We start from the raw sequence: 23,381 nt of genomic DNA, 5'->3' as shown, positions 1-23,381 counted from the left end.
GTACGCTTCGACAAAGTTGCGCGGCCAGTGGACGCCAACCTGGCCAGCGCCGCGCGCAGCCAGCAGTCTATCAGCCATATCTCGCACAGCTGCATAGGTAGGCGAAAATCCACGTAGATCCAGATTAAGTACATGATCAATTATCACCTACTCTTCTAGCTTGGTAAGCTTCTTTGAGTTGGGCTGGCAATCGCGTCGGGCAGGCTTGCCGACGCGTCGGCGGCGGATTGTTCGTTCTGACACGTTATAGATAGCAGCAGCACTGCGATTACTCTGTATCTGACTAGATTCAATAGAGGATATAGCGAGCTGGATATCTGCTTCATTTAAAGCTAACTAACTAGCGTTGCGTTGAGCCATTATGTATTGAGATGAGAGAGGTGCACAAAGTTAGTGGGGTGCGGCGCTCGCTTGTACGCGGCGCTCGCTTGTAAAACACGTTAAGTAATATAATAATCCATCGCACACTTATCATCACTACTGTCACTACACCTACACCTCCAGTTACACCTACACCTACCAATAACCCAATCACACACCCCCTAACCCCCTTTTTTTTCTAATATCTCGCCCCAAGTCTTTCCCCCATTCTAGCGCCTACGTCAACACAATCACGACCACATCCTTTTATTATTGCGTGCATCGAATTTGTTCTATATATATATATATATATATAGCTGGTTTATTATTCACTATACTAATGCAGTATACACTTACGCCTCGCAGGGAGACACTACGGTATACAAGCTACATCGCATCTTGGGGTTCTCGCCTGTGAGGGGTGGTAGTGGGGGAGCAGCTTGGAAAAAGGAGTCCAAGTGAATTAAATTGTTATGATATTGTTATGCTGTTCTAGTGTTGGTCACGTAAATAAGGACAAGTAGGTAGCTAAGGAGCTTGAAAAACAGCGGTTCTTCACCATCTGTAGCTATGTAGCTAAATGGCCCAGTACAGAGTTTCTTTGGAGCTTCAGAGTGTTGATTTAGTCTTACAAGTCAGCTACTATATCAACACGTGACTAGTCTTAAGACGAGGTCAAGTTTGCATTATTCCGTCTACTGTCGCCCAGTAGGACCAGGTGGCGGTACAGGCTGTCCCGCAGGCCCTACATCCTCCTCTCCGCTGCTACCAGTCCTAGCCGTGGGTTTTGTTTCCGTCGTAGGCTCCTTGGGCTCACCCCTTCCATCTGGTTTTGGCGGTGACTTTGTGCCTGGGCCACCGCGCTTCTGCCAGTCGAGCCACGAGCCGCGGTACTCTCCAACATTTAAATATCTAACCGCTGTCAGCTCCCCATATCTCGCTTTTCGGTTTAAATTATACTATAGAAAAGGAGGGGCTTACCCGGCTTGTCTCGCAATACCTGCCGCAGCTGAACTTCGCACCCCCGCTTTGCAGAAAAATACCACTTCCTTTGCCTTGGGCGGCTTCTGGAATCCAAAGCGATCCTCGAAATCTTCTTCGCTCAGGAGTAGCGCGTCGGGCTGCGATGTGACGGGGATGTTGATGGAAGTGGGAATCGTGTTGGCCTCGAACTCATGCGGTTCGCGCACATCAATGAGAAGGCGGGAGTCGGAGGGGTGTTCGAGGGTGTGCAGGACCTTGGATAATCAGTTGTGATTTGGAGGGGAATCAAGAGTCTGCATACGTCTTCAAACTGGTAGACTTTGTTTAGCTGCACATCGCTTGGTGCCTGCGAATGCCATCTCTTCTGTACAGTCGCTACTTGCAGTCTCGAAGGACCTCGCGGCGCTGCGACCCTGTTCTGCGATACACATGTGTGTTGTTGTCGCGACGCAAGACTGAAAGTGTATGCAGTGTTGAAGCTCAATCGCGAAGTTTGTCGCCCTATGACCGAGGTATTTGAGCGGGCGCCGAAGAGTTGGACTGCACGTTTGGAAGCCATTGTCGCAATATCGCGGGCGCGCCAGGTAAATATCGAAACAGCGATTACGAGTCAATGGTGGAGAACTCCGGCGTACAGTGTGTTCTGTGGCAGAGGTGCTGGATAATGTAGCTGGAAGTGGAGAGATGACTTGCGCTCGGATATAGCCAAATTATTGCCGACGTCACTCTTCGCGAACGCTGGGGCGTGCCACCCCACTGAGCCCCATGACAGGGCCGACGTCTATGGGCGTAGGCAAACATACCAGGCCAATGAAGAAGATCCTGGACAAAAGAAGGACGATTCGCATTTGAACAGAGTTGAGTAAATATATTGATGTCAAGTATGTACAGGCACTAGCCAAAAAAAACAAACATGCCGAGTCTATTGTAATGCAGGGGAACCACTCACCAACGCCAGCGTAATTGAACAACACAATTGACGGGTATTAGTTACTTCAAAGGCAATGCGACTTACATTAAAAGGGTACTGAGTAAAATGGACCCCGATAGGTTGGCTGTTTGTCAGTAAAAGCATCAAGAACTAGGCTTCCTCATTGCGCTCGACATCCAATCCGCGCAATCTCTGCGACAACAAGCCCGCACTGGGGGGACTGTTTGGACTACTCATAGGGGAAAATGCGTTTCCACCATAGCCAACATCGCCTTTGTTCAGTTTTTCAAAGGTGCCGTCACCTGGAGTGGCCAAGCGATTTACACCAGACTCTGGGGATGTGACTGGCGTCTTGAAAGGACTCTTCGGGTCTACGTCTACGTCCATGTGGTCACGAGAGACTGGTCGTGACTCAATCGCAGCCAGGCGGCCAAGATTAAAAGGTATGGGCTGTAAATCGGGCATGGGCGAGCTGAAGCTGCTCGATGCTGATGAATTCGTCGTACCACCGGTGAACTTGACCGCTATGGGAGGCATGGCTGCATGGTTCCTCAAGCCGTCGAGTTGATCGTATGCTTGTTGACAATGGGAGCGTGGCCATCCAGCACTACGACGACGCAGATATCCTTCTGCAGAAAGTTGAGTTCCAGCCGAGGCGGTCTTTTGCGACGCGAGCAAGTCTCGTGTCGGTTTGTAGGTACTGTATCTTGGGTCTGGCTGTTGGATTTCGTTCCTAAGCTTCTCCTTGCCATCCGGTACCCTGTTGGCAAAGACAACGCGTATGCTTTTGTATAGGTAATAGCGACCCTTTGACGGGCAACAAATGTGTAAATGAATCAGGTAACGCAGGATTGGGCGATCGTTCGGGTCATCGGATCCGCTGAGAGCAGCTTCTGGACGATCGGTGCCCAGGTTTTTGCGAGAAGAAGCGGGCATATCGATGATAGGCCCAGCCGAGTAACTGCGCTGCCTGACAAAAGTCTTCTGACCCGGCTCCATGTCCGAAACATCGTATGGGACTAGGAAAAGCTTCACCGCCGTCTTATTTGGGTTCTTCAGGACAATCTGAAGCTGGCCCTGTGGCGGGATGCGATAGCAACCACCCGGTGGTGCTTTTGGTGATGTGGACCGTCTCTTTTTCTTTTCTCTCCGCCGAAGCTCTCCTTTGACGTCCTGTGCATTCTCTTCATCGCCAAGATGAATCCGAAAGTCTAGGTCGTCTTGATCTGGAGCGGGCACAGCATGTCGTCGCTTGCGCTTGCCAGGTTCGTTACTTTCATCAGGGGCTGGCAGTGAATTCTCCAAATCTATGAGGCCGACATAAGGACTCGGCTCGTTGTCTGAAATCCTGCCGTTTCCCGTGTTATAGCTGTAGAAGACTGCTGGAAAAGGCACTGTGACGTGAGGTGGGCACTTTAGGCTTGACTTGCACTGCCCTCGTCCCAGCACGCCAATCTTGGCGACAAAGTCAAGGGGCCGCGAAGGAGTCGTAGACATGCGCCCTCGCAATATAGACTCTTCGTATGAACCTACCATGGGTGCATGCTGAAGTGGGGATGCCTCGGATGAAAATGAAGGCCGCCGCGGATTGAGATATGGTGCGTGCGAGAAAGATTGAGACTCTGACTGGTTGAACTGCATTGATCGCCGCGGCTGGTGCGCCTGGTATGGTATCGAGTTACTGTGGCGTAGATGGCGAGCGGCAGGCGTTCCATTTGTAGCATGGGCTGTCCGGGTAGTCTGGTAGCCATGGAAAGACGCAGGAGAGTACGTGTGCCGGCGACTGTTTCGGCTGGGACTTGGGGAGCCCTGTCGTGAGCTCGGCCGGGAAGAGAAATCCAAGTCCGTGTTATTTGCCTGCTGGACAAGCGGGCTTGTTGGAGGCAGAAGCGTAACCGAGCTCAGTGATGATCGCGATGTCGCCCGTGGCCGCAGGCCTGTCCGACTGTCGCTGCTGTGTGGTTCGACATGTTCACCACCGTATTGACGCGTATGATAGGCAGCCGATGGAAAAGAGCGGTCCCAAGGTACCACTGGCGATGTCGCCAGGAGGTCGGCAGACGAGACATCACAGTTCGAAGCGTATCCTATCCTCTTCTCTCTAAAATCTCCCGAGTGCAATGCTGAGCGGGGGCGCTCGATCTCCAGGCCTGCCAGCGCAGGGTCTCGCGGGTGTTCAGGGGTAGAAGTGCGTGAGGGTTGCAGTTCGGCAGCAGGAGTAAGAGGCGTTTTTGAGCGGTCACGCGAAGTCGGTCGGATGGGAGACTCGAGTTCGTTTGTTACGTCACTCTGGGCAGGATTAGCAACATGTTGCTGGCGAGACGGATGGGCGCTGCAGTCCCAGTCTGGTCCAGGTCGCTCAGTACTCACACCTTGCCACTGCAGCCATGCAGGGCTGTTTGTCTTTTTGATTCTTTCCATCCACTCCTTCCTGCCATAGCCCGATGCCTTGCCCTCTTGGCTGGGAGGCTCAGGGTCGGGGCTGAGCGACGATCCGGGAGGCGTCGGTCCTTTTGCGCGCAGATTGCTGCTCCACCCCCTCTCGTCGCCAGATTCCGTGCTTCCTGCTCTTTGAAGGCTGGCAGCCAGCGGGTGGGGTGAGACTGAGGGAGCGGGCGGGCCATCATGAGGATCATGAAATATGGGCATGGCTGAAACAGATGGTGGCAACAGACAGCATGAGCACGAGGTTGGGGCACGTCAGAGCATACAGACGGGGCGGTGCAGGGGCGGGGGAGCGTGGTAGCACTGAGAAAGCAGGTGGGAGTGCGAGTGACGGCGGCGACTGAGGTTGAAGTGGTTGGAGCACCTGCTGGCCCGGCGAATGGTATGAGTAAGAGATTCGAGTTTAACCCGGGTGCGCTGGCTCCAGTGGCAGCCTCATGGCACCGTCATAATGCCCAGTCTGGAGGATGAAACGCCGTGGAGCCCGCCGACTGGAGGCGCGGAGAGGGCAGCACAAGGCCTGGACGGATGACGCGCTGCGAGCAATCTTTGTGCCCGCGTTCCTAATCGCTGCTGATAAAGTCGCGCGAGCGGCCAGGCCTGGTTTGGCCGACGCTGTGGCGCTATGATGCGCACGGCGAGGTCACCCGACGAGAAAAAGAAGGCGGTTGTCCGACAATCGCTGACTGCACGTCCCCACGCCGCGAGTATGACTGGATCTGGAAGAGGTACGAGATGGAGGGGCATGGGAAAGGGAGAGGGGGAGAGGGGGAGAGAGGGGGGGAGAGAGTGTGTTGACGCGCTGCCGCCCGGGCTGGCGGGGTCCGCTTTGCCAAGACTGACGAGGTTCCGCGCGCCTGGTGGCCCTGGTCTCTGCTTCGCCCAAACTTTTGCGACACCACGACAACTTTGCCTCGATGGCTGCAAAACGACCCCACGAGGGCGGCGCCAAGTCGTCGGCCAAGAAGCAGAAGAAGGGCTTCGCCATTGGGCCTGCCAACCTGCCCGATGGCACGCACAGGAGAAAAAGTGCGTCTTTGCTGCCCGTCCGCTGCACACTGGCTAACTGCGCACAGTCGAGAAGATCAAAAAGAGTCTTATTCAAAAGGCCAAGATCAAGAAGCAGTATGAGAAGTTAAAGGCCCGCGAGGAAAACGAAGGCACTGCGCCGCGCAAGTCTGTCTACGACCGCCAGGATGGCGATGAGAATGGCCAGGAAGAGCCCTCTGAGCCTGCTCCCGAGCCTACGCTAGAACCCCACCCGGATCGCATTGCTATGCTGGAGGAGAAGTCGCCGGAACCGAGGAATGAGCAAACTTTTGAGAGGCGCCAGCGGCGGCCGCGCCCCCAGCCCTTCCAGAAAGAGAGTGCATTGGCGGAGAAGAAGAGGCAAGAGGCCGAGGCGCGCCAGAGGGCGAGGGAAGAGGCGGACAAGGAGCGCGCGCGCAAGGCTGCTGAGCGAGAGCGCTTCAGAAAAACAATGGCCAAGGCAAGAGGTCCAAATGGCCAGAGGAAGCTGGGCCGCGAGAGTACCGTTTTGCTTGCCAAAGCACAAAGGCTGATGGGCAAAACGTGAAGCGTCTTGCCAGTAGACAGCGACACTACATTCTGGAACTCTGGACCACGGACATGTCTGTATGAGATGCCATCTGCAAAGCCCACGCTTTCTGTAGGCTACTAGAGGACGTAGTCACATGGATAGGCCGTATACTCGCCACCTTGATCTGAACGACCATGCTCTACATATAATAGGCCGCGGGCACAGTTGCGGATGCCGGTCAGCATTTGGGCGTGGGCGTGGGCATGGGCGTTTTCAACGGATATCGGATCTGCAAGCTACCTTGATGATTTGCAACTATGCTCCGCTTGTTGCGGATATCGGAACCGCTGGTGCGCTCGTTTGACAGCACGCGACCGTCTGTTAATTTGGAATCGCTATCTCATGGATTAATATAGTATCCTGAAATCAACGCCCTTCTCGAATGGTTCACCGAGCACATTTCCTGAAAGAAACCCCGGGCACAAATTACTTGTGAATGCACAACTGGCGCCGTGTCATGTACATACACAGCCATGGAATAAGAACGAGTGGGTCGAGGCATGCAAAAGTGCGTTCTGAAAAATACCGCTGCACGCGGCACACATGAGACTAGCGGCTTTGGTGTCCCGGCTATCCGTATTTAGTCGCCCTTTGGCTGCAGTCGCCTTGAACCGGATATGCCGTCGCGCTTGTCCAATGAAGACAATTGCCCGCACTACCCGCCGCCTGACTCTGTCTCCATCCTTGCTCTCTGCGCCGTACAACTACAGCTCTTTGCACGCCATGGCACCAGTCCAAGCTTGGTTACGTACATGTTCGCTGCTATCAACATTCTCTCTGTGGGCAGTTGGACATTAGGCCATCGAGCTACACCGACGTCGGCACAACCAAGCAATGGTGGCGGGACCAAGGATTCCCTCTTACGCATGCCTTGTAATAGTGGATATATCTTACCACAGCTTACACTTGCTTCCTTGGAACAGGAAGCAATCCATCTTGTGCAACGCCCACACCGTGTCCTGAGTGGTCGTCACAAGGCATCCCAATAGACACAGCCCATGGATCCACAGTGGTCATTTATCAAGCATGGTAGCTTGCCCGTCACATTTCAAGACTGCCAGCGGAATGTTTTTCTCGACTCGAATTTCGCACCTACAAGTAATTTTTCATTGATCGAATTGACCTACAGCTCAGCGATTCTTGCACTTGTCTAAGTACAGTACACTATACACACGTCCATCTGGTATGTTGGATGAATGTGCCACTCATCACGTGTATGCTATCTTTGATCTTATCTTTCATCATCTCAGGATACTGGCAAACCCATAACCCAAGCGGATTCCAAAAGACATGATGGTATCAAACAGCGTCTCCGCCTGATCCACGGTGCCAACAGGCATGCCAGGCACGTGGTCTGAAATACGGCCCCCAACACCTCTTGGCATGTCGTGTGGAGCAACAAGCTCATTCTGGCCCGGCAGCTAACTTGTGACGGTCCTCGGTTCGTTTAGCGGTGAAACGGGGGTGCATGCAGCCTTACTTACCTACACGGCAACCCACACCAGCCTTCTTCTGGAATTGCTTGAAGGGGGCTGTACAACACGCGAGGTGCGTTAGCCCTACTACGCGCACGCGTCACCACGGGCAAAGCCTCGTTAAACCGTGCATGGTCATTCCTCAGTTTCCCCGAAAAAAGGTTTGCCTGTGAGGTTCAACACGCAACATACTAGCCAAACAGAGGTGTACAGTATGCAAACTTTCAAAACCACCACATCTTGGCATTCCAGTCTTCCCTTTTTACGATCCATGTGCCGCCCCATCCCCCATCTTCCGGCATACCCACATGCCGCTCCTTGCCAAGGTTTTACCGCTGCCCGGTATACTGTGTTGCGCCTTAAAACCAGGGCCAATCCTTGTGGCATGGAGGCTCAGATATCCAAAACATTCATTTGCCGCTATTACTACTACTCCATCACCAACCCCCTGACCTCAGCTATTCGTCGGCCTTTGCTCCCTCTATTCCCCCGCAAATACTTTACACGCCTCGCCGGACCACACACAAACACAAAGGATAGAAACTACCATGGAATCGTATAGTCATCCGCCCAGGAAATGGTCACTATCAGAAGACCAAAAACTACGAGAAGGGGTTGAAGCCCAACGTGAGTCATGACCTTGTACACAGTCAAACAATGAAATTCCTCGCTCTCAGCGTGGTAACCGTGACGGTATGACTCCGAGCATTAACTGAACTTTACAGTGCGAGAAGGCGAAGTTAAAGATTGGTATGCTTCGACTTTGCTTGTGTAGATTTACATGTCCCCATCTGACTCGATACGCAGGTGCATAATCGCCGAGAGTCTTCCTGGCCGAACAAACAAGGATTGCCGAAAACGGTGGCACAATTCTGTAGCTGGGGGACTGAAGAAGGGGCAATGGTCAAAGAGCGAAGACGAATTACTATCACGCGGGATTGAAGAGTACGGTCAAAAGTAGGTTAGCATGGCGCAAGCACTTGGAATTTTGGCTGATGGATTCGACTAGATGGACAATGGTTGCAAGCTGTGTTGGTACAAGAAGCGCAGACCGTATTTATTCCATGTACACTGCAAGACTGATACATGCTGATATCTAGCAGAGTGTGCCAAGCGGTGGCAGCAATCGCTCGATCCCAGCCTAGACCGTAGCACATGGCGCGATGACGACGTGAGTTGACTATTTTGCGAGGTCTGCTAGTTTCTACCAACTGACTTGATATCTCAGGACACGACACTGATCGAAGCAGTACAGCGGCTAGGGCGGCATTGGAAAGACATTCAGCGCGAGCACTTCCCCGAGCGATCTAAAAACGACATCAAGAACCGGTACCTTATGCTCTCCACCCCCAAATCAAGAATACGTATCACTGACAGCTCTAAAAGCTACACCGTCATCGTCCGGCGCTACAAAAACCAAGGCATCACCCTCTCCCACGCACCGAGCTCTCCCTCAGACAGCGGCACGCCCGCGCCACGCTCCAGCTTCGCGGATGACGACACCGGCTACCTGTCTCCCAGCTCAGGGATATTCGACTCGCTACTGCAAACACCATCATCGCAACGGGGCCACCGGCTGTCATGGTCAAGCTTCGATAACGACGCATACTCGACGTGGTCCTCGCAACAAGCATACGCCATGCCCGATGCAACATCACCCACACAGCACCAGCACCAGCACCAGCACCAGCACCACCATCACCAGCACTCACCATCAGGAGCAGCGCTACCTCAGTATGCCTATACGCAGCCACCACCATTACCAGCAGACGCGCACCCGCCGTGGAACCACCAGCACCAAACAAGCTCGCACCCGTACATGCAGCACGCAGCACCAGCAGCATCATTGCACATGGAAGTCCCGACCAGCCCATCGCTCTACGACTACACCGGGTATCCAGGCCTCGCCGACCACACTCAGCACCCAATCATGGGCCCAGCCGCGCCTTACACAGCCCCCGCCAGCCAAGCCCCTAATGCCACCATGCCACGTCGCTTGTCGCCTTCAGCGCCCGACCAGCACCAGCGTTACGGCCGCGACCATATCTACCGTGATGCTAGCACTGGACATCATGCCTATTATCCTTCGTGAGGCTGTGTATACAGTACATACCCACCCCCTTCCCCACTGGGCGGGGACTTGGCAATGTTTCCGTTTGTTTGATGTATGTATGTATGTATGTATGTATGTATGTATGTATGTATGTATGGAAATTAAAGCTCTACGTAGCTCGGGGATATGCGATGTGATAAGATGAGATGACAAAGGGGATTCGGGGATATTCGCATGCGTATTGGAATGAATACTAGGTAGGTATTAAGTAGTTAGTCTTTCTTTCTTCTTCTTCTTCTTCTTCTTCTTCCGCATATATTTTCAATACCCCCATTTTCCCCAAGCTACTCTGTACATAGTATATAGGTAACTTTGAAACTGAAGCATCTACGTATATCCCCGTTTTCAAAACAACAAAAAGAAGAAGAAAATACAAGCCTAACCATTCTTATCCCATGTGCAAGTGCAAGTCGAAAGCTTTACTTACTTACTAGCTCACTTTCCCCCCCCCTACTTACTGTACTTAGCTCGTCGCCAAGTGTTTCCCCGAAAAAAAAAACGATGTGCAACAAGGATCAAGTCGCAAAAAACTCCCCCACGGCGAAGCCAAGGTAAGTACAGTAACATCAAATTGGTGCGTGCCCCCTCCCACCCCCAAGCCAACTCGGACGGACTTTTGAGCTATGAGATTTTTGTTCTTTTCTTTTTGCATAGCCTCAACACCGAGTTTAAAACGGGGCGCCTCGATTACCTGTTCGGGACTAACGCCGCGGTTTTGACATGCAGCCAACAGAGCGGATCAGGCATCCCGCGGTGTGCAGTGCCAGTGCACACCAACCCTAAACCGGCTTACATTCCGACTGAGAGAGAAAGAAAAGAGAAAGGGCAAAGGGGAGGGGGGGGATCCGCTTGTGCTCTGGTTTTGTTTCACCACCCCGTGTATGCCCATCCAATCCTATTTGTTGCTTTTGTTTTATCCTTTTCCCTTTTTTTCTTACCCCCAGCCCCCAGCCCCCCCGTGTCATGATGCGTGGAGAACGAGCCACTTAGCTTATTTCCATAGTATAGTATGTACATGTACATACAGGCACGTTTATGTTTCTGCCTTGGAGTAAGCCTGACCCGATGCTGCATGCGAGGCTAACGCATCCATCACACACGACAATCATGGCCGTGATTTTTGTCGTTGAACTGCTGCGCCGCTGCCTGACCCACTGCGTGCATCGTGCCTATGCACCATCGTGTTGCCTGACTGGGAACATCGGGTGTATTCTGTTGCGGATTTGTGCTTTTCCGCATTCCATGTACATACATACTCCGGCTTGGTACACGGTGAAGAGGAAGTTGGTATATCTGCTTCTTGTATAGTAGCCAGGCTTGTATAGTAGCCAGGCTTGTGCCGTGTTTCTGCTTTCATGTGAGCGTTGCTTTCCAATCGATACAACATGTATGTGTCTTGGCTAACCATGTATCTGCGTGCCCACTCCTGGTGGAATCCTATTGCTGCAACGCGTCCGATTTGGAACTAGGCAACCGCGATTCACGCTCCCAAGCGATTTGCAGTCCAGTGATGTATGTATGCAGTAAGAAGAAAATTCGGGGACCACTCCACAAGACGCCGTGTATCCATCCCCCATACCTTGTTGGAGGTTTCGAACCGAAAACCGCATTATTGGTGTGCGATTACTACAATCTCCCATTATTCCAGGCCTGTTCCTGGGGACCCCAGGCCTACGAAGAGGCACTCACATTTATTGCTGCCTCATCGGGCGAAGCTCGTATTCTCGATTTAGTATCGGCACATGAGCATGGCCGTTGAGTGGGTATAGGGCACGCATGTACATACGTGTTCCTGCATGTGTGGCACATGTATATTTAGATGGCGCTTATGGTGGTTTGGGAAACTGCAAGCGTGAGGGATTGCGGTAGGATGGACAAGGTTGGAGCATGAATCGCGTAGTCTATACTGTTTGGCCTCAGAGCTACGTAAAGGATGGATATGATGTCGAAGTGGAAACAGAGAATATTCTTCTAAGCTAAGGCATGCACACTTGCTTGAGCTAATCATGTCATGAAACGTTATGACATCATACTCATGCTCATCTCTCCGTCTTCTGTGCCCGTGATTGCTGATTTGGTCTATAAATTTAAGTTACGTTTCGAACAAGTCGGGCCAACTGACGAATGTACATTGGCCTATCGGAGACGCCGACGCAATGAGAGCCTTCATTGGATAGTAGAGCATGTGACAAGCTGCCAAATGCATGGGTGTTTCACGGATTCCTTCTACAGTCCTTCCTTTGATCCATAGGAGTGGTATCCTACATTTACGCCCTTCCACCGTAGCGAGCGGGCCATTTACCCACACATTGGATGCGGAAGGAACCCCATCGCTACTGAAATACCCAGTGCAAAGCGGAGGCCAGCGGGAACATGGTGTGCGGCGGCATCTTTAGCCTATGCTGACTGTTGCAGCCATGCCGAAGGATCTTGCATCTTACAAGGGTTATGCTTTCAACCTTGGAGTATGCCTTAGCAAGGATAAGCGAGATGAACGCGTACACGGCATGTGCAGAAGCTAAGCTTTCTCGCCAGCAAGGCGGGATGGTCCGACTATGGAGGCCTGATTCAAAGGATCCTCCCGCCGGTTGTATTAGCATAGAGCCATTGCCTCGGATGCAAAGCAACTGCCCATGATCCTTGGAATCCTAGTTTGACTCTTTAGGCAGGCATTGCTGCACTGTGGACTGACTCTGATCCTTCCGCTACCTGGCGGACATTGTGCTTTTGGACCGAAAGTGACCGATTCTAGCCATTCGAATAGCACAGCCTCGCCGAGAAGTAGTTCCAAACATATCAGGCGCCATCTTCCGTGAAGTCCATGTTGAAACATCTTGTTCAAGGTCAAGACGTGAAAATGCTAGTCGCTGGCGTTTCATCCAGTGAACAACAGAGACGTCAACATTGACTTCTACTAGTCTCGGTTAGCGCATATAGACTTGTTAAATGGGCTCTCTAATTTCTAGAGTGTAGGACGCGTGGCATGAGCTGTTACGTCGTACAGCAGGTTTCGGCATCTTGACCAATTACTCCGAACAGGCTTACACCGAGAGCAGAAGGTATGATCGCGACGTCCTCGGTGTATATCAGCCTTGGTAAGTAAGAGCATAGATCATTATTTCGAATTTCTCACCTGCTGTACACCTAGGCAACTACTCGTGATGTGCTAGGTTGTCGTGGTATTGGAGGGCTGGTGCTTCAAGATGCTAAGCGAAGCTTGGTGAAAGCAATCGTAGAGTTGAGCAGGGACGCCACGCTTGAATAAAAATGGGACTAGCTTTGACGTCACCATACTTTCATGCGGCAAGAGCAGTCGTGGTCGTGCTCTTGTCTCGTCACCTGACAAACGTGCCACCCGCAATTGCCTGCTGTGCATTTCTGGTTTCAGGGAAGCCCACAAGTCTGCCTCGCGAGATATTAGCAGGACCTCGTCGAATCCCACTTCTCATTCGCCAATCTACCTTCTATAGGCGTTGTGAATTGCCGAGTCACCCATCCACCGATTGCCTATGTGTACAAGCATCGCATCGCACCACCAACCACTTTCATCTGTCATGTCAAGCCATGCGAGGTCTGGCAACGCACTACAGACTGTGATTCTGTACCTAACCACCATCTTGCGCGTCCTGTTCGGTCATGAGGGCACTTTACCCGAGGCATCCAATATGTACTAATTTTGATTTGTAGACGACCTTTCCGTTAATTAACGATAGGAAGATTATCCAACATATGTCTCACAAAGAAACAGCACCTCACAATGCAGAATAAACGCCTAATTCAACGTCAACTTCTCTCCCCGGACTGATTCCAATCATTCTCAGGAAAATATCGCTCAATTAGAAAATCCTCTGATTCAACCAAAGACGTTGGTGATTGAGAAATGACAAAAGCTGCAGCGTCGGTTTCCAGTTCCAAATTGAGAGATATCACTTGTGTCTCAGAGCGCCGATGAGGCGAAAATTCAGATACGGAGCCAGGATCTACTGAATGACTCGGACATATTCGTTGTGAAAAGTGGGTCTACTGGTTCAGAAAAAAAGGCGGGGTAGGCGGGCCATTCGCAATTTTTTCATGTCAACCACTTCCAACCAGGTTTTTTGCACTCCGCATGCCCGCCTACCGAAAGACAGGTTTTTTCTTACATTATATTTTTTGTATCTGCTCCTTCTTCCATCAAAACAGCATCTGCCCGGCTAGCTCAATCGGTAGAGCGTGAGACTCTTAGCTTTCACGTCCTAATCAGACTCGATTGGTTATCTCAAGGTTGTGGGTTCGACCCCCACGTCGGGCTTCCTTTTTTGCTTTTTTTTGCTTTTCCTATGCGCAAAAAGACGAGATCATCACATGCTAGCCAATCATAGGTCCATACATACCTTCTACAAGTTCCTACTAGCCGCTTGAACCGTACGCCAATGAAGATTTTGCTATTTCCTTCTTTTTATGCAGATTCACATTGCAGCCCAATTATACCACAGAAGAAATAGACTGGTAGAGTATTGCCAGCTATTTGATCAAGTCGAACAATGGGAGAAAAGTCAGACATTTTTCTAAACAACCACCGAGTGCCGCTGCCGAAGAGTATATCGCCATAGATCCTCCACCCCCAAACATACAGCACATGGTTTCGCGACTATTGGGACCGGTATTCAGGGGGAAATTTAGTTAATGGGATTGACGTGAAGGAGGGGGGGGGGCATTTACTAGATATCATGTTTAGTTCCGTATTGAAGGCACAACGTCGAACAAAACTCCCACACCTGGACTCGCGTGAATGTAGGATGGCTAATCTGGACCTTCTCTATCTCTTTTGAATGAGGGTTGTTACCACTGTCGTTGAGTATTTAGACTTGGGCTGCGCGCCCCTGATGGCCCCTTCCATCGCTCCTTCTATCAGACCCTCTCAGGCCTTTGGGGTTCTCTCTCTGTGGTTGATAGGACGTTTCACGTCTTTTTTTGTGCTTATTGTTGGTAGAATTAGCATTTCTGGCCGACTCACCGGTAGGCCTCTTTCTACCAGCCGGTTTATTAGAGAGGCTGGAGGCACTTCCCATAGTCCTGGGAGTGTTGTTCGACGCTTGGCCGAAGTTGCTACGTGCCGTTGCCTGTGATCGTGTATACAGATCATTATGATGCGAAAAAAGTGTTCTTTAAGAGTTAAAAAGAAGCACACGAGAAATTTTGTGTATGTGCGTATGTGTGCGCGCGGGTGTGTATGTGGGTAGAAATGACACGCTTCGACCGCACTACAAGTTGATCAAAGGACACATCCTGGGCGTGAAGTCATGGTTGGGAGTGGGCTACACACTTAGCAAACGCTTCTCACCCACAACATAACATGCGATGAAATGACTCTAGGAAAGCGAGGAAACAAAAATAATAACATTCATCTTCATGGAATGCATAACAGTTTCTCCTCAACTCCAGCAGCTCAGGAGGACTACTCGTAGACGCAGTTGCTCAGGTATCACCGTATGTATAGCATGAATATTCGGAGTATGACTTGATAGCACCACGCACAGGAACTCACACAGGCTATAATATATCGATGAAACATGAGGAATATTTCCATCGTCAGCGCCCTGAAGAAGTCAAAGGATGTAAGAAGAGTCAGAGTTCGAGCAGATGTTCATGTACTTACATGAATACAATAATAAGTCACGAAAACACACCACGCTCTTCCTGAACTACATGATGTAAAAATACTTGGAGTCACAGTCCATTCACAAACTTCTTTTGTTCAGGTGCCACTGTATGCACATTACCAATGTTTAGAGTGTGATTTGATCGCGCCACGTGCAAGGTACATGCGGGCTGGACGATGTTCAGAGTAAAACATGTGCACGGGGCTAGATATAGCTATCCAGGATCTTGTTTGTCTTGTGCAAAAATGCTAAGAATGCGATAAGGCAGTGGGATATTTTTATTCATTTGAATGCGGGAAGGTGATAGGAGGGGTTGGTGCCGCGCGTCTAAAATGTGAAACATTCAAGTAGGTTGGTGTTTCTCGGAACACGGCGTCTAAAAGTTCCCACATTAGCAAAGTATTTGAGAACATATCCAGCATCTTCGGAAACGAAAAGCCGAAAGTGCATGGGTATCTTCGTAGCTCAGCCGTGTGAAGTCTGGTGGTATCGCATCGGGCATGACCAGAGATTTGCGAATGGGGCGCAGCACGGACCAAATCATGGTAACCTGCATGGACGCGCAATGACCTAGGACGCGCAATGACCCACCCCACTAAAAAACCTATTGCAAAAGATGAGGCTGTACAGCCACCTATAGTCGCTATTATCACGAGATTTTATAGTGTTGTAGTAATTATAGCATTGCGATTATAATAGGCTACTTGTATCTACTTAGTAGCTTGGTGGTGCGGCCATAGCAGGTGGTCTAAGTTAGGACGGCTAGTACAGCCACCTCAGCTTGTACATGAGATGAATCAACAACAACACGTTTCTGACGCTTCTGCTTTTGAGAAGAGCCTTGTGAGGCTTTGCGCTTACCCCTTTGGGATAATTGTATAGCTTTTTCAGCCTCCTGGGCTGCCTTTTGAGCCTCCTTTTGAGCCACCTTGGCGGCTCTCTCCTTCTCTCTCACCTCCTTGAGCCTCTCTCTCTCAACACGCTTCTCCTGGGCTATTTGAAGCTTGTACAATTGAGCTTGTCTCCTTAACTTAGATCTCTTAGCTTTCTAGAGTTGTAATTGCTGTTGTTCTTGTTGTCGTTCTATCTTATCCTTTTTGGCTTGGCGAACCTTCTTAGGAGACCAAAAGACAGCTCCTCTATAGTACTCCTCAGGCCTATTAAGTTAAAGCGTGTAGCTCTTCTTTTAGTGTCTCTTTTTAACCTTTAGAGCCTCCCTTAAGCCCTAGTTTTCTCCTTTGAGTATACTATTTTAAGCTGAGAGGTGATGGAGGCTTCAGCGAAGCTTTTTTACCTCCTTATTATTAAAATCCTTCACCTCCCGGCGTATAATAGACTCAATTTTGAGCCATTTATCTCCACTAAGGACAGAAGAAGAGCTTTCATCTGAACTAGAGGCCTCTTGTTGGAACTTTTGGAGAATAACCTCAGCATTTAGTGGGTTAATGCCAGTTGCCTTAAAGGAGCTTATAATAGTCTCCTTTCTAAAAGCTGTACCCCAAGCCCTCTAAAAGAGCTTAAAGAAGTCTCCTTTTGCTAGAGGAAGGATTCCATGGCTCTAATAGAGGAAGTTTGACAACTCCTTTGAGTAGGCTGACGCTAGAGGCCCAAACATCCCAACGTTAAGAGGCTAAAGCCTATAGGTTGAATAAGGAGGATATACAGCAACTAGAATCCTATAGCTATTGCAATAATCTAGAAAATCTATAGTTACATAAGATAAGTGGCCATCAACAATAAGTAACTAGTACCCAGTTTAAGCGTAGCGTACAGTCTCTCTTTCAAAGACCTCTTTAAGCCAAGCTAGGCCTATATCATTATTAGTCCATCTAGAGGGCGATGTGTTACACGGGGTTTCCTAACACTATCAGAAACTATACTTACCTAGTCTCGGTCCGGGTTAGGGCGAGGCTATCTTGTGGAAGTATCCGTGAGGTAATTGTCTGGCGATAAGGTGGAGAGAAGTTATAGGAGTTAACCGGGTTGGTAAGACAAACCAATTCTATTGGAAGATAGAATAACTAAGTATCAATCTGTGTAAGAGAAGAACTTATGAGAGTTGACCACAACGAGTGTAATAATGAAATCCAACCCATTCTTATACCCATCGTGTTCTGTCCTGTTCTCCCTCTTCTCCCTTGACATCCTTGTCTTCTGGGAGATGTGGGAGAACGCCTTCTCCCATCCTGGCCCATTATCCCTTCCTTGGCGGGAGAACGGCTCTTGGCGGGAGAACGCATCACGTGACCCCAAGCCCCGCGATGATCATTACCTTCTGACGTGGACGTGGTTGGCCTTCAACCTCGTCGTTCCCCGTCAAGGAGAGAATCCTTCTTGTTACTTGTAACACGATGAGGTAACAAAGACTAAGTGCTTGTTTGGATTAATAGCCTCTACCTAGGCTGATTTTAGAGCTCTAGCATCTAACTAAAAGATAAGAGATAGAGAAAGAGGTGTACCATCTAAGCAGATACAGGCTAGGACTGTAATCCACTCTCTAGAGCCATCCTGTAGGCTTGAAACAACTCCTCCTCTTTCATATTACCTCTTACTAAAGATCCTTTTAGACCTTCTAAGGATTCTAAGTAAGAAGCCCTTTTTATCCATATTAAAGATGTGAGAGGGCTGTATATTGTACTCCTTCATCTTATTGTGTAACAGCTTAAAGTACAACCTATACTTGGTTGCTAAATCAGCCTTGTGACGCTTCTAGTCTATAGGACTCTGCCAGCGAGAGATGAGATAAGAGGAGTTCCTGCAGAGGAACCTAGAAACCCAGCGTTCTGAAACGTCTCTACTAAGCAAGAATGACGCAAGATGGCGTATTATTGGACGCGAAGGTGGTGTACGCCTCTTAGTAAGGGATTTAATGTACTGTACAAGCTTCTTTTCGCGTTGTGGGTGGATAGAGAGGTGGGCGAGCGCGCGAGGCTGAGTTTTGCCTTAGTGTCTTCGAGCGAGCGTACGATAGCTAATGCTAAACCTTTTTGCAACTTGGCGATAGCTAAAAGATGCGCCTAGTTCGCGCGATTCGATTTCTTCAATCGCTTCCTGAATTGGGTCTATATTGGTGGAGTTATGAGGTATTTTGTGTAGGTGTTGAGTTTGGTGGGGTGGGTCATTGCGCGTCCTGGGTCATTGCGCGTCCATGCAGGTTATTCGTTCGTCCGAGCAGCTTTGGTCACTTGGACTGTATTAAAGTAGCCCTTTTGGACCAAGACTGCGATATGACGGCCAATTTCGGCACATATAGCCGCCCTTAGCCGGGCACGAGCAGCCTATCCACCTAACCATGTGGCGGCTACGGTCAGCGCTATGCGAAAGGATGGCCCATTTAAAGCGCGCGTGTGATGTCGCAATCCCACTGGCTCAGCCGCATTCATCCCATCTTGCGCATCCCCCGCCATAAGCCCGCCATAAGCATAAGAAAGCCGTCCGCCGGTAGCTGTCTGGTAGTTCATAAATCCCAAGTCTTCAGATTATTCCTCCGTGCACATTACAAGATACGGCATCATGTCAAACCAGGATTATTACGGCCAAAGCCAAGGGCACGCTCAGGGCTACGGGGCCTACAATCAGGGCTACCCTCCTCAGAACCAGGCCTATGGGCAACAGGAGCATAATCAATATGGCCAAAACAGTCCTACCCGCAAGGACAGGTCCGTATTTTCGCATAACTCGTCTCATCCAGTCTCAGCTGCTAAGAGGGTTGTAGAGCCCTTACCCTCCACCTGCGCATGACCCATACGCACAAGCACCTCATGATGCATACGGTGCTCCTCCACAAGCCCATTATCAGCAAGGCTACGACCAAAACCGGGAGCATTCCTACATGCCGTCTGGGCATCAGCAACCTCCCTACCATGACCCCAACCAACAATACGGAGCACAGCCACAAGGCTATGGTGATCAAACGCACGGTCAACCTGGCGCCGAAGGAGATCGCGGGCTTGGTTCAACTCTCGTAGGAGGAGCCGGCGGTGCGTTCGTGGGTAACAAGCTCGGAGGTGGAACGCTTGGTACTCTGGGAGGAGCGCTTTTGGGTGCTGTTGGAGCCAACATGATTTCTGATAAGTACGCATAATCAACATCCATGGTGGTGGAAAATAGAATACTAACTATGCAAAAGGAAAGAGAAGAAGCACAAGAAGCACAAACACAAGAGGCATGGCTCTCATGGCTCGCATGGTTCGCATGGCTCTGACCATGACTCTCATTCGCATCACTCGCACCACTCACACCATCACTCGTCTGGTCATAGCCACAAACATAAGAGCCATAGCAGAGGTAGGAGAAGCGATAGTTCCAGCAGCGACTCCGACTAGATCTTGGTTATTTACAGGGCTGTTCACTTGGCCTAAACAATAGGATATTCACGTAGTACTACTGACTATGCATTCATAGCAGATATAGTTGTGGGTTTCAGCGGCTGTTGAATACAAATTGTTGTAGTAATTGATCATTTTACATTCGGCAATGAGTTGAGGTTTTTCCTAAAATGATATTTGAAACTCCTGGGCAACGCTTCCAAAACGCATATATTAGAATGTAAGAGTGATTTTTTTTGGCATCCAAAGGTCACTTCGCAAAACCTAGAAATTCTGGGAATATATTTCTGGCCATCTTGTCCAAGTGTATGGAAACGGACGTATGCTAATGATCATCCACAGAATTCGACGCAGGTCTATTGGGCCCTGGCCTATCCCAATCAGGCTAAGCGCACTGCAGCCCTTTTTCTCTACCGAGTCACTCATCGCCGCCGCAAAATCCAAAACAGCCCCGCAACGCCCTTGTAAAGTTGCAGAACTAGTTCGCCAGATATTTTCCCTGCCGCGAAAATATCTAGACTACTTTCCAAACCAACTTGCAGCATCAAAACCATGGCAGACGTATTTTTGAGTTTCTTCCGCAGTGCCCTGCCCGAGGAACTTGCGGCGGTAATCGAGACTACCATCAAGGCAACCGAATCAGGGGACTTCCAGTCTGTGCTTCAGTCGCCAGAAGCACAGATATTGCTAGGCCACCAGGACGACGATGTTACCAAGGACGTCAAGAGAAGCGACTTTGAACTTTGGAGCGACTACATTTCCCATCGCCTGGGGTTGATACTGTCAAGACAGAACGAGGAGTCAACTCCCATAAACGAGACAGCACTATACCGGCAGCACGTCTACGTCCTGGTCGCAATCGCGGCATTGCATGCATTCATCCAATCGAATGTCACGGGTCCTCCATTACCTTTCAAGTCGGCTGAAGTGCTGCTGCCAAAGGATGCCGTAGCTGATGCCAAAGCCCTGAGCAAAACGCGCGAAGAGCTTGTTGCATCACTGAACTCGGACGGTGTTGCAGCGTACAGGCTGACTCCTAACATCGAGCTGTTGTGCTTGGCCAAAGCCATCCTCAACAATCCGATAATCCAGGAAAACGTCCCAGTGTCTACATGGGCTAAGCTAAGAGTGCACTTCCTGCAGCAGCGACTGCTCAGCGAGCCAGCGCCAAGCCTGCAGGACGCCATTTACAATGACCTCAAGACCGTAGAAGACGTGATCCAAAACTCAGGAAAGAGCGGGGAAATCAAGGATCTGTACACCACCTTCTTGCTCGAGCGGGCAGCTATCCATACGCATCACAGCCTGGATAAGAAGGCCCGAGCGGATCTCGACCAGGCTACTGCTGCGCGCAAGTTTGAATTTGCGCTGACGGGGCTGATGGGCAAGAGGACAAAGTTCCAGCAAAAAGACACAAGTCAACTGATTGTGCTCGCCCGAAGCGCGGGAGCAGACGCCAACGGTACCTCTGATGAAGCGTCCAAGCCCAAGAAACTGGATCTGAACGACGACACTTTGCTGGAGTCTATTTCCTTCACCAATGACACCGCATCGACTGAAATCAAGGAGGAATCACAGCTCCCCGAATCACTTACTTCGATGGACCCGTCGAACCAACCGCTGCTTGATCCACTCGACTCCATCATCATGCTTTCGCTGGCTGAGAGTATCAAGAACACCAATCCTGCTGATGGCCTCACGCGAGAGCAGACGGAGCCGTATGCCACGCGGGTTATAGAGGGTGGAAGCTCAAACTGGCAGGTCTACACACAGGCTCTCCTCGTGCGAAGCCGTATTGAAGGATACAAGCCGCGCACCATGGAGCGGGGCCTACTGCAATTGCAAGCACTTGTCGACCAAGTCATTACAGAGACATCAGGGGATGGTACGACGGATGCAGAGACAGGCGAGAAGATTACTTCTTTCCTGCCGCGAGCCAAAGAGGAAGAGTCTGCCCCGGTCGAAGAGCGTCTCCGCTACGTCTTCCCGCTTTGCGCGCCGTCACGATGGGAGCTGGAGGCTGAGCTTGCATCGCGTTGGGTTGCCCTGGGTGGACTGCGATCGGCGCTGGAAATCTACGAGCGGTTGGAGATGTGGGTTGAAGCAGCACTGTGCTATGCCGCTACGGAGAAAGAAGACCGGGCACGCAAGATGATTCGAAGACAACTTTTCCACGCCACCAACGCCGATGACGAGAATGTAGACATGGACGCTGAGAAATGGGAGGGAGCCGAACGAAACCCACCGCCGGCTGAAGCACCACGCTACTACTGCATCCTGGGAGACTTGGACAACGACCTCTCCATGTACGAAACAGCATGGGAAGTGTCTGGTAAACGGTATGCTCGGGCACAGCGCTCCCTCGGACAGCGCTACATTGCTGCGCGCAACTACGAAAAAGCAGCCGAAGCGTATTCACTCTCACTCAAGATCAACTCGCTCTACCACCCCGCGTGGTTCGCGCTCGGCTGCGCCTACCTAGAAGTGCAGCAATTCAAGAGCGCCGTCGAGGCCTTCTCGCGCTGCGTGCAACTCGACGACCAAGACGCCGAAGCATGGAGCAATCTCGCGGCTTCGCTCCTGCACCTCCGCCCCAAGGTGACGGAGAATGCAGACGGCGAACTCCACGAACGAAACGTAACCAACCACCCGCGCACCGATGCGCTCAAGGCCTTCAAGCGCGCGGCAGCCATCAAGCACGACGACTACCGCATCTGGGCCAACGTGCTCGCTGTCAGCACGTCGACGAGCCCGCCGGCGTGGAACGACGTGGTAACGGCGCAACGGCGCATCTGCGAGCTGCGGGGGCGAACTGACGGCGAGAAATGCGTCGACGACGAGATCCTCGACATGCTGGTCAAGCACGTCGTCTCGGCGGACGAGGGCTTCGACGTTTCGCGCCCGGGCCTCGCGCGCCTGGCAAACGACCTGATTGAGAAGCACGTCAAGCCGCTGATTACCGTGTCGCCGAAGCTCTGGATGGTGCTCGCGACGCTGTACACGCACACGCGGCGGCCGTCGTCGGCGCTCGAGTGCCATGAGAAGGCGTGGCGCGCAGTCACGGCGCAGCCCAAGTGGGAGGCGGGCACCGAGGCCGAGTGGAAGGCCGTCGTGGCCATGACGCTCGATCTGGTCGATGCGTACGAGACTTTGGGGCCGCGCGACCGCACAGAGGGCCTCGCTGCGGGCACTGGCGAGCTGGTCGCCAAGGACTGGAAGTTTAAGAGCCGCAGTGCCATCAGGAGCGTCATGGGCAAGGCCAAGGACTACTGGGAGGATACACCGGGGTGGGAGAAGCTCGTCCAGAGGCTAGACGAGCTCAAGACGAGGGAGTAGGGCCTGTTTGGGAGATGAGAAGAGTTTCAAAGTACAAATTGCTCGCATGCTTGTCTTGTTCTTGTTACCTTTTTCCCTCGTCTGATGTGCATGTAGACAGACGGAGTTCCATGTGATATGAGGCCCTTCGGTAATTGCCGCGCGTATACTTGCTTCCGAGTACACAA

At 51.1% G+C, this 23,381-nt stretch overlaps 7 protein-coding genes and 1 non-coding gene across 8 annotated transcripts; 5 read left to right on the top strand and 3 right to left on the bottom strand.

The window, feature by feature from the left end:
• Positions 1-1,055: 1,055 nt before the first annotated feature.
• Positions 1,056-1,956, bottom strand: SETTUDRAFT_177407 (uncharacterized protein; the record flags this gene model as incomplete). Its single annotated transcript, XM_008028004.1, has 3 exons — positions 1,646-1,956; positions 1,342-1,598; positions 1,056-1,272 (listed from the first exon to the last, which is right to left on the bottom strand). Exons 1-3 carry the CDS (start codon positions 1,901-1,903, stop codon positions 1,056-1,058), a joined length of 732 nt encoding a protein of 243 aa, XP_008026195.1. The 5' UTR covers positions 1,904-1,956.
• Positions 1,957-2,215: 259 nt separating this feature from the next.
• SETTUDRAFT_151249 (uncharacterized protein) lies at positions 2,216-5,013 on the bottom strand. The gene is made up of 2 exons (XM_008028003.1): positions 4,646-5,013; positions 2,216-4,564 (listed from the first exon to the last, which is right to left on the bottom strand). The coding sequence occupies exons 1-2, from the start codon at positions 4,922-4,924 to the stop codon at positions 2,426-2,428; spliced, it is 2,418 nt and encodes an 805-aa protein (XP_008026194.1). The 5' UTR covers positions 4,925-5,013; the 3' UTR covers positions 2,216-2,425.
• Positions 5,014-5,587: 574 nt separating this feature from the next.
• SETTUDRAFT_184720 (uncharacterized protein) lies at positions 5,588-6,706 on the top strand. The gene is made up of 2 exons (XM_008028002.1): positions 5,588-5,749; positions 5,797-6,706. The coding sequence occupies exons 1-2, from the start codon at positions 5,638-5,640 to the stop codon at positions 6,294-6,296; spliced, it is 612 nt and encodes a 203-aa protein (XP_008026193.1). The 5' UTR covers positions 5,588-5,637; the 3' UTR covers positions 6,297-6,706.
• A 1,637-nt stretch (positions 6,707-8,343) lies between these two features.
• On the top strand, positions 8,344-9,887 carry SETTUDRAFT_110184 (uncharacterized protein; the record flags this gene model as incomplete). Its single annotated transcript, XM_008028001.1, has 7 exons — positions 8,344-8,422; positions 8,527-8,545; positions 8,603-8,752; positions 8,805-8,848; positions 8,899-8,966; positions 9,024-9,124; positions 9,182-9,887. 7 exons carry the CDS (start codon positions 8,344-8,346, stop codon positions 9,885-9,887), a joined length of 1,167 nt encoding a protein of 388 aa, XP_008026192.1.
• Positions 9,888-12,276: 2,389 nt separating this feature from the next.
• Positions 12,277-12,753, bottom strand: SETTUDRAFT_169309 (uncharacterized protein). The gene has a single exon (XM_008028000.1). The coding sequence runs from the start codon at positions 12,739-12,741 to the stop codon at positions 12,502-12,504; it is 240 nt and encodes a 79-aa protein (XP_008026191.1). The 5' UTR covers positions 12,742-12,753; the 3' UTR covers positions 12,277-12,501.
• A 1,342-nt stretch (positions 12,754-14,095) lies between these two features.
• On the top strand, positions 14,096-14,199 carry SETTUDRAFT_t138. The gene has a single exon. It is a non-coding gene; the product is annotated as a tRNA-Lys (tRNA).
• A 4,864-nt stretch (positions 14,200-19,063) lies between these two features.
• Positions 19,064-19,918, top strand: SETTUDRAFT_39689 (uncharacterized protein; the record flags this gene model as incomplete). Its single annotated transcript, XM_008027921.1, has 4 exons — positions 19,064-19,209; positions 19,268-19,624; positions 19,680-19,837; positions 19,893-19,918. 4 exons carry the CDS (start codon positions 19,064-19,066, stop codon positions 19,916-19,918), a joined length of 687 nt encoding a protein of 228 aa, XP_008026112.1.
• A 512-nt stretch (positions 19,919-20,430) lies between these two features.
• On the top strand, positions 20,431-23,214 carry SETTUDRAFT_110148 (uncharacterized protein; the record flags this gene model as incomplete). The annotated part of the gene is made up of 1 exon (XM_008027999.1): positions 20,431-23,214. One exon carries the CDS (start codon positions 20,431-20,433, stop codon positions 23,212-23,214), a length of 2,784 nt encoding a protein of 927 aa, XP_008026190.1.
• Positions 23,215-23,381: the final 167 nt, after the last annotated feature.

The sequence above is a fragment of the Exserohilum turcica genome (assembly GCF_000359705.1).
Source record: "Exserohilum turcica Et28A unplaced genomic scaffold SETTUscaffold_21, whole genome shotgun sequence".
Classification (NCBI taxonomy): Eukaryota; Fungi; Ascomycota; class Dothideomycetes; order Pleosporales; family Pleosporaceae; genus Exserohilum; species Exserohilum turcicum.
This window is presented reverse-complemented; position numbering and strand designations above follow the sequence as displayed.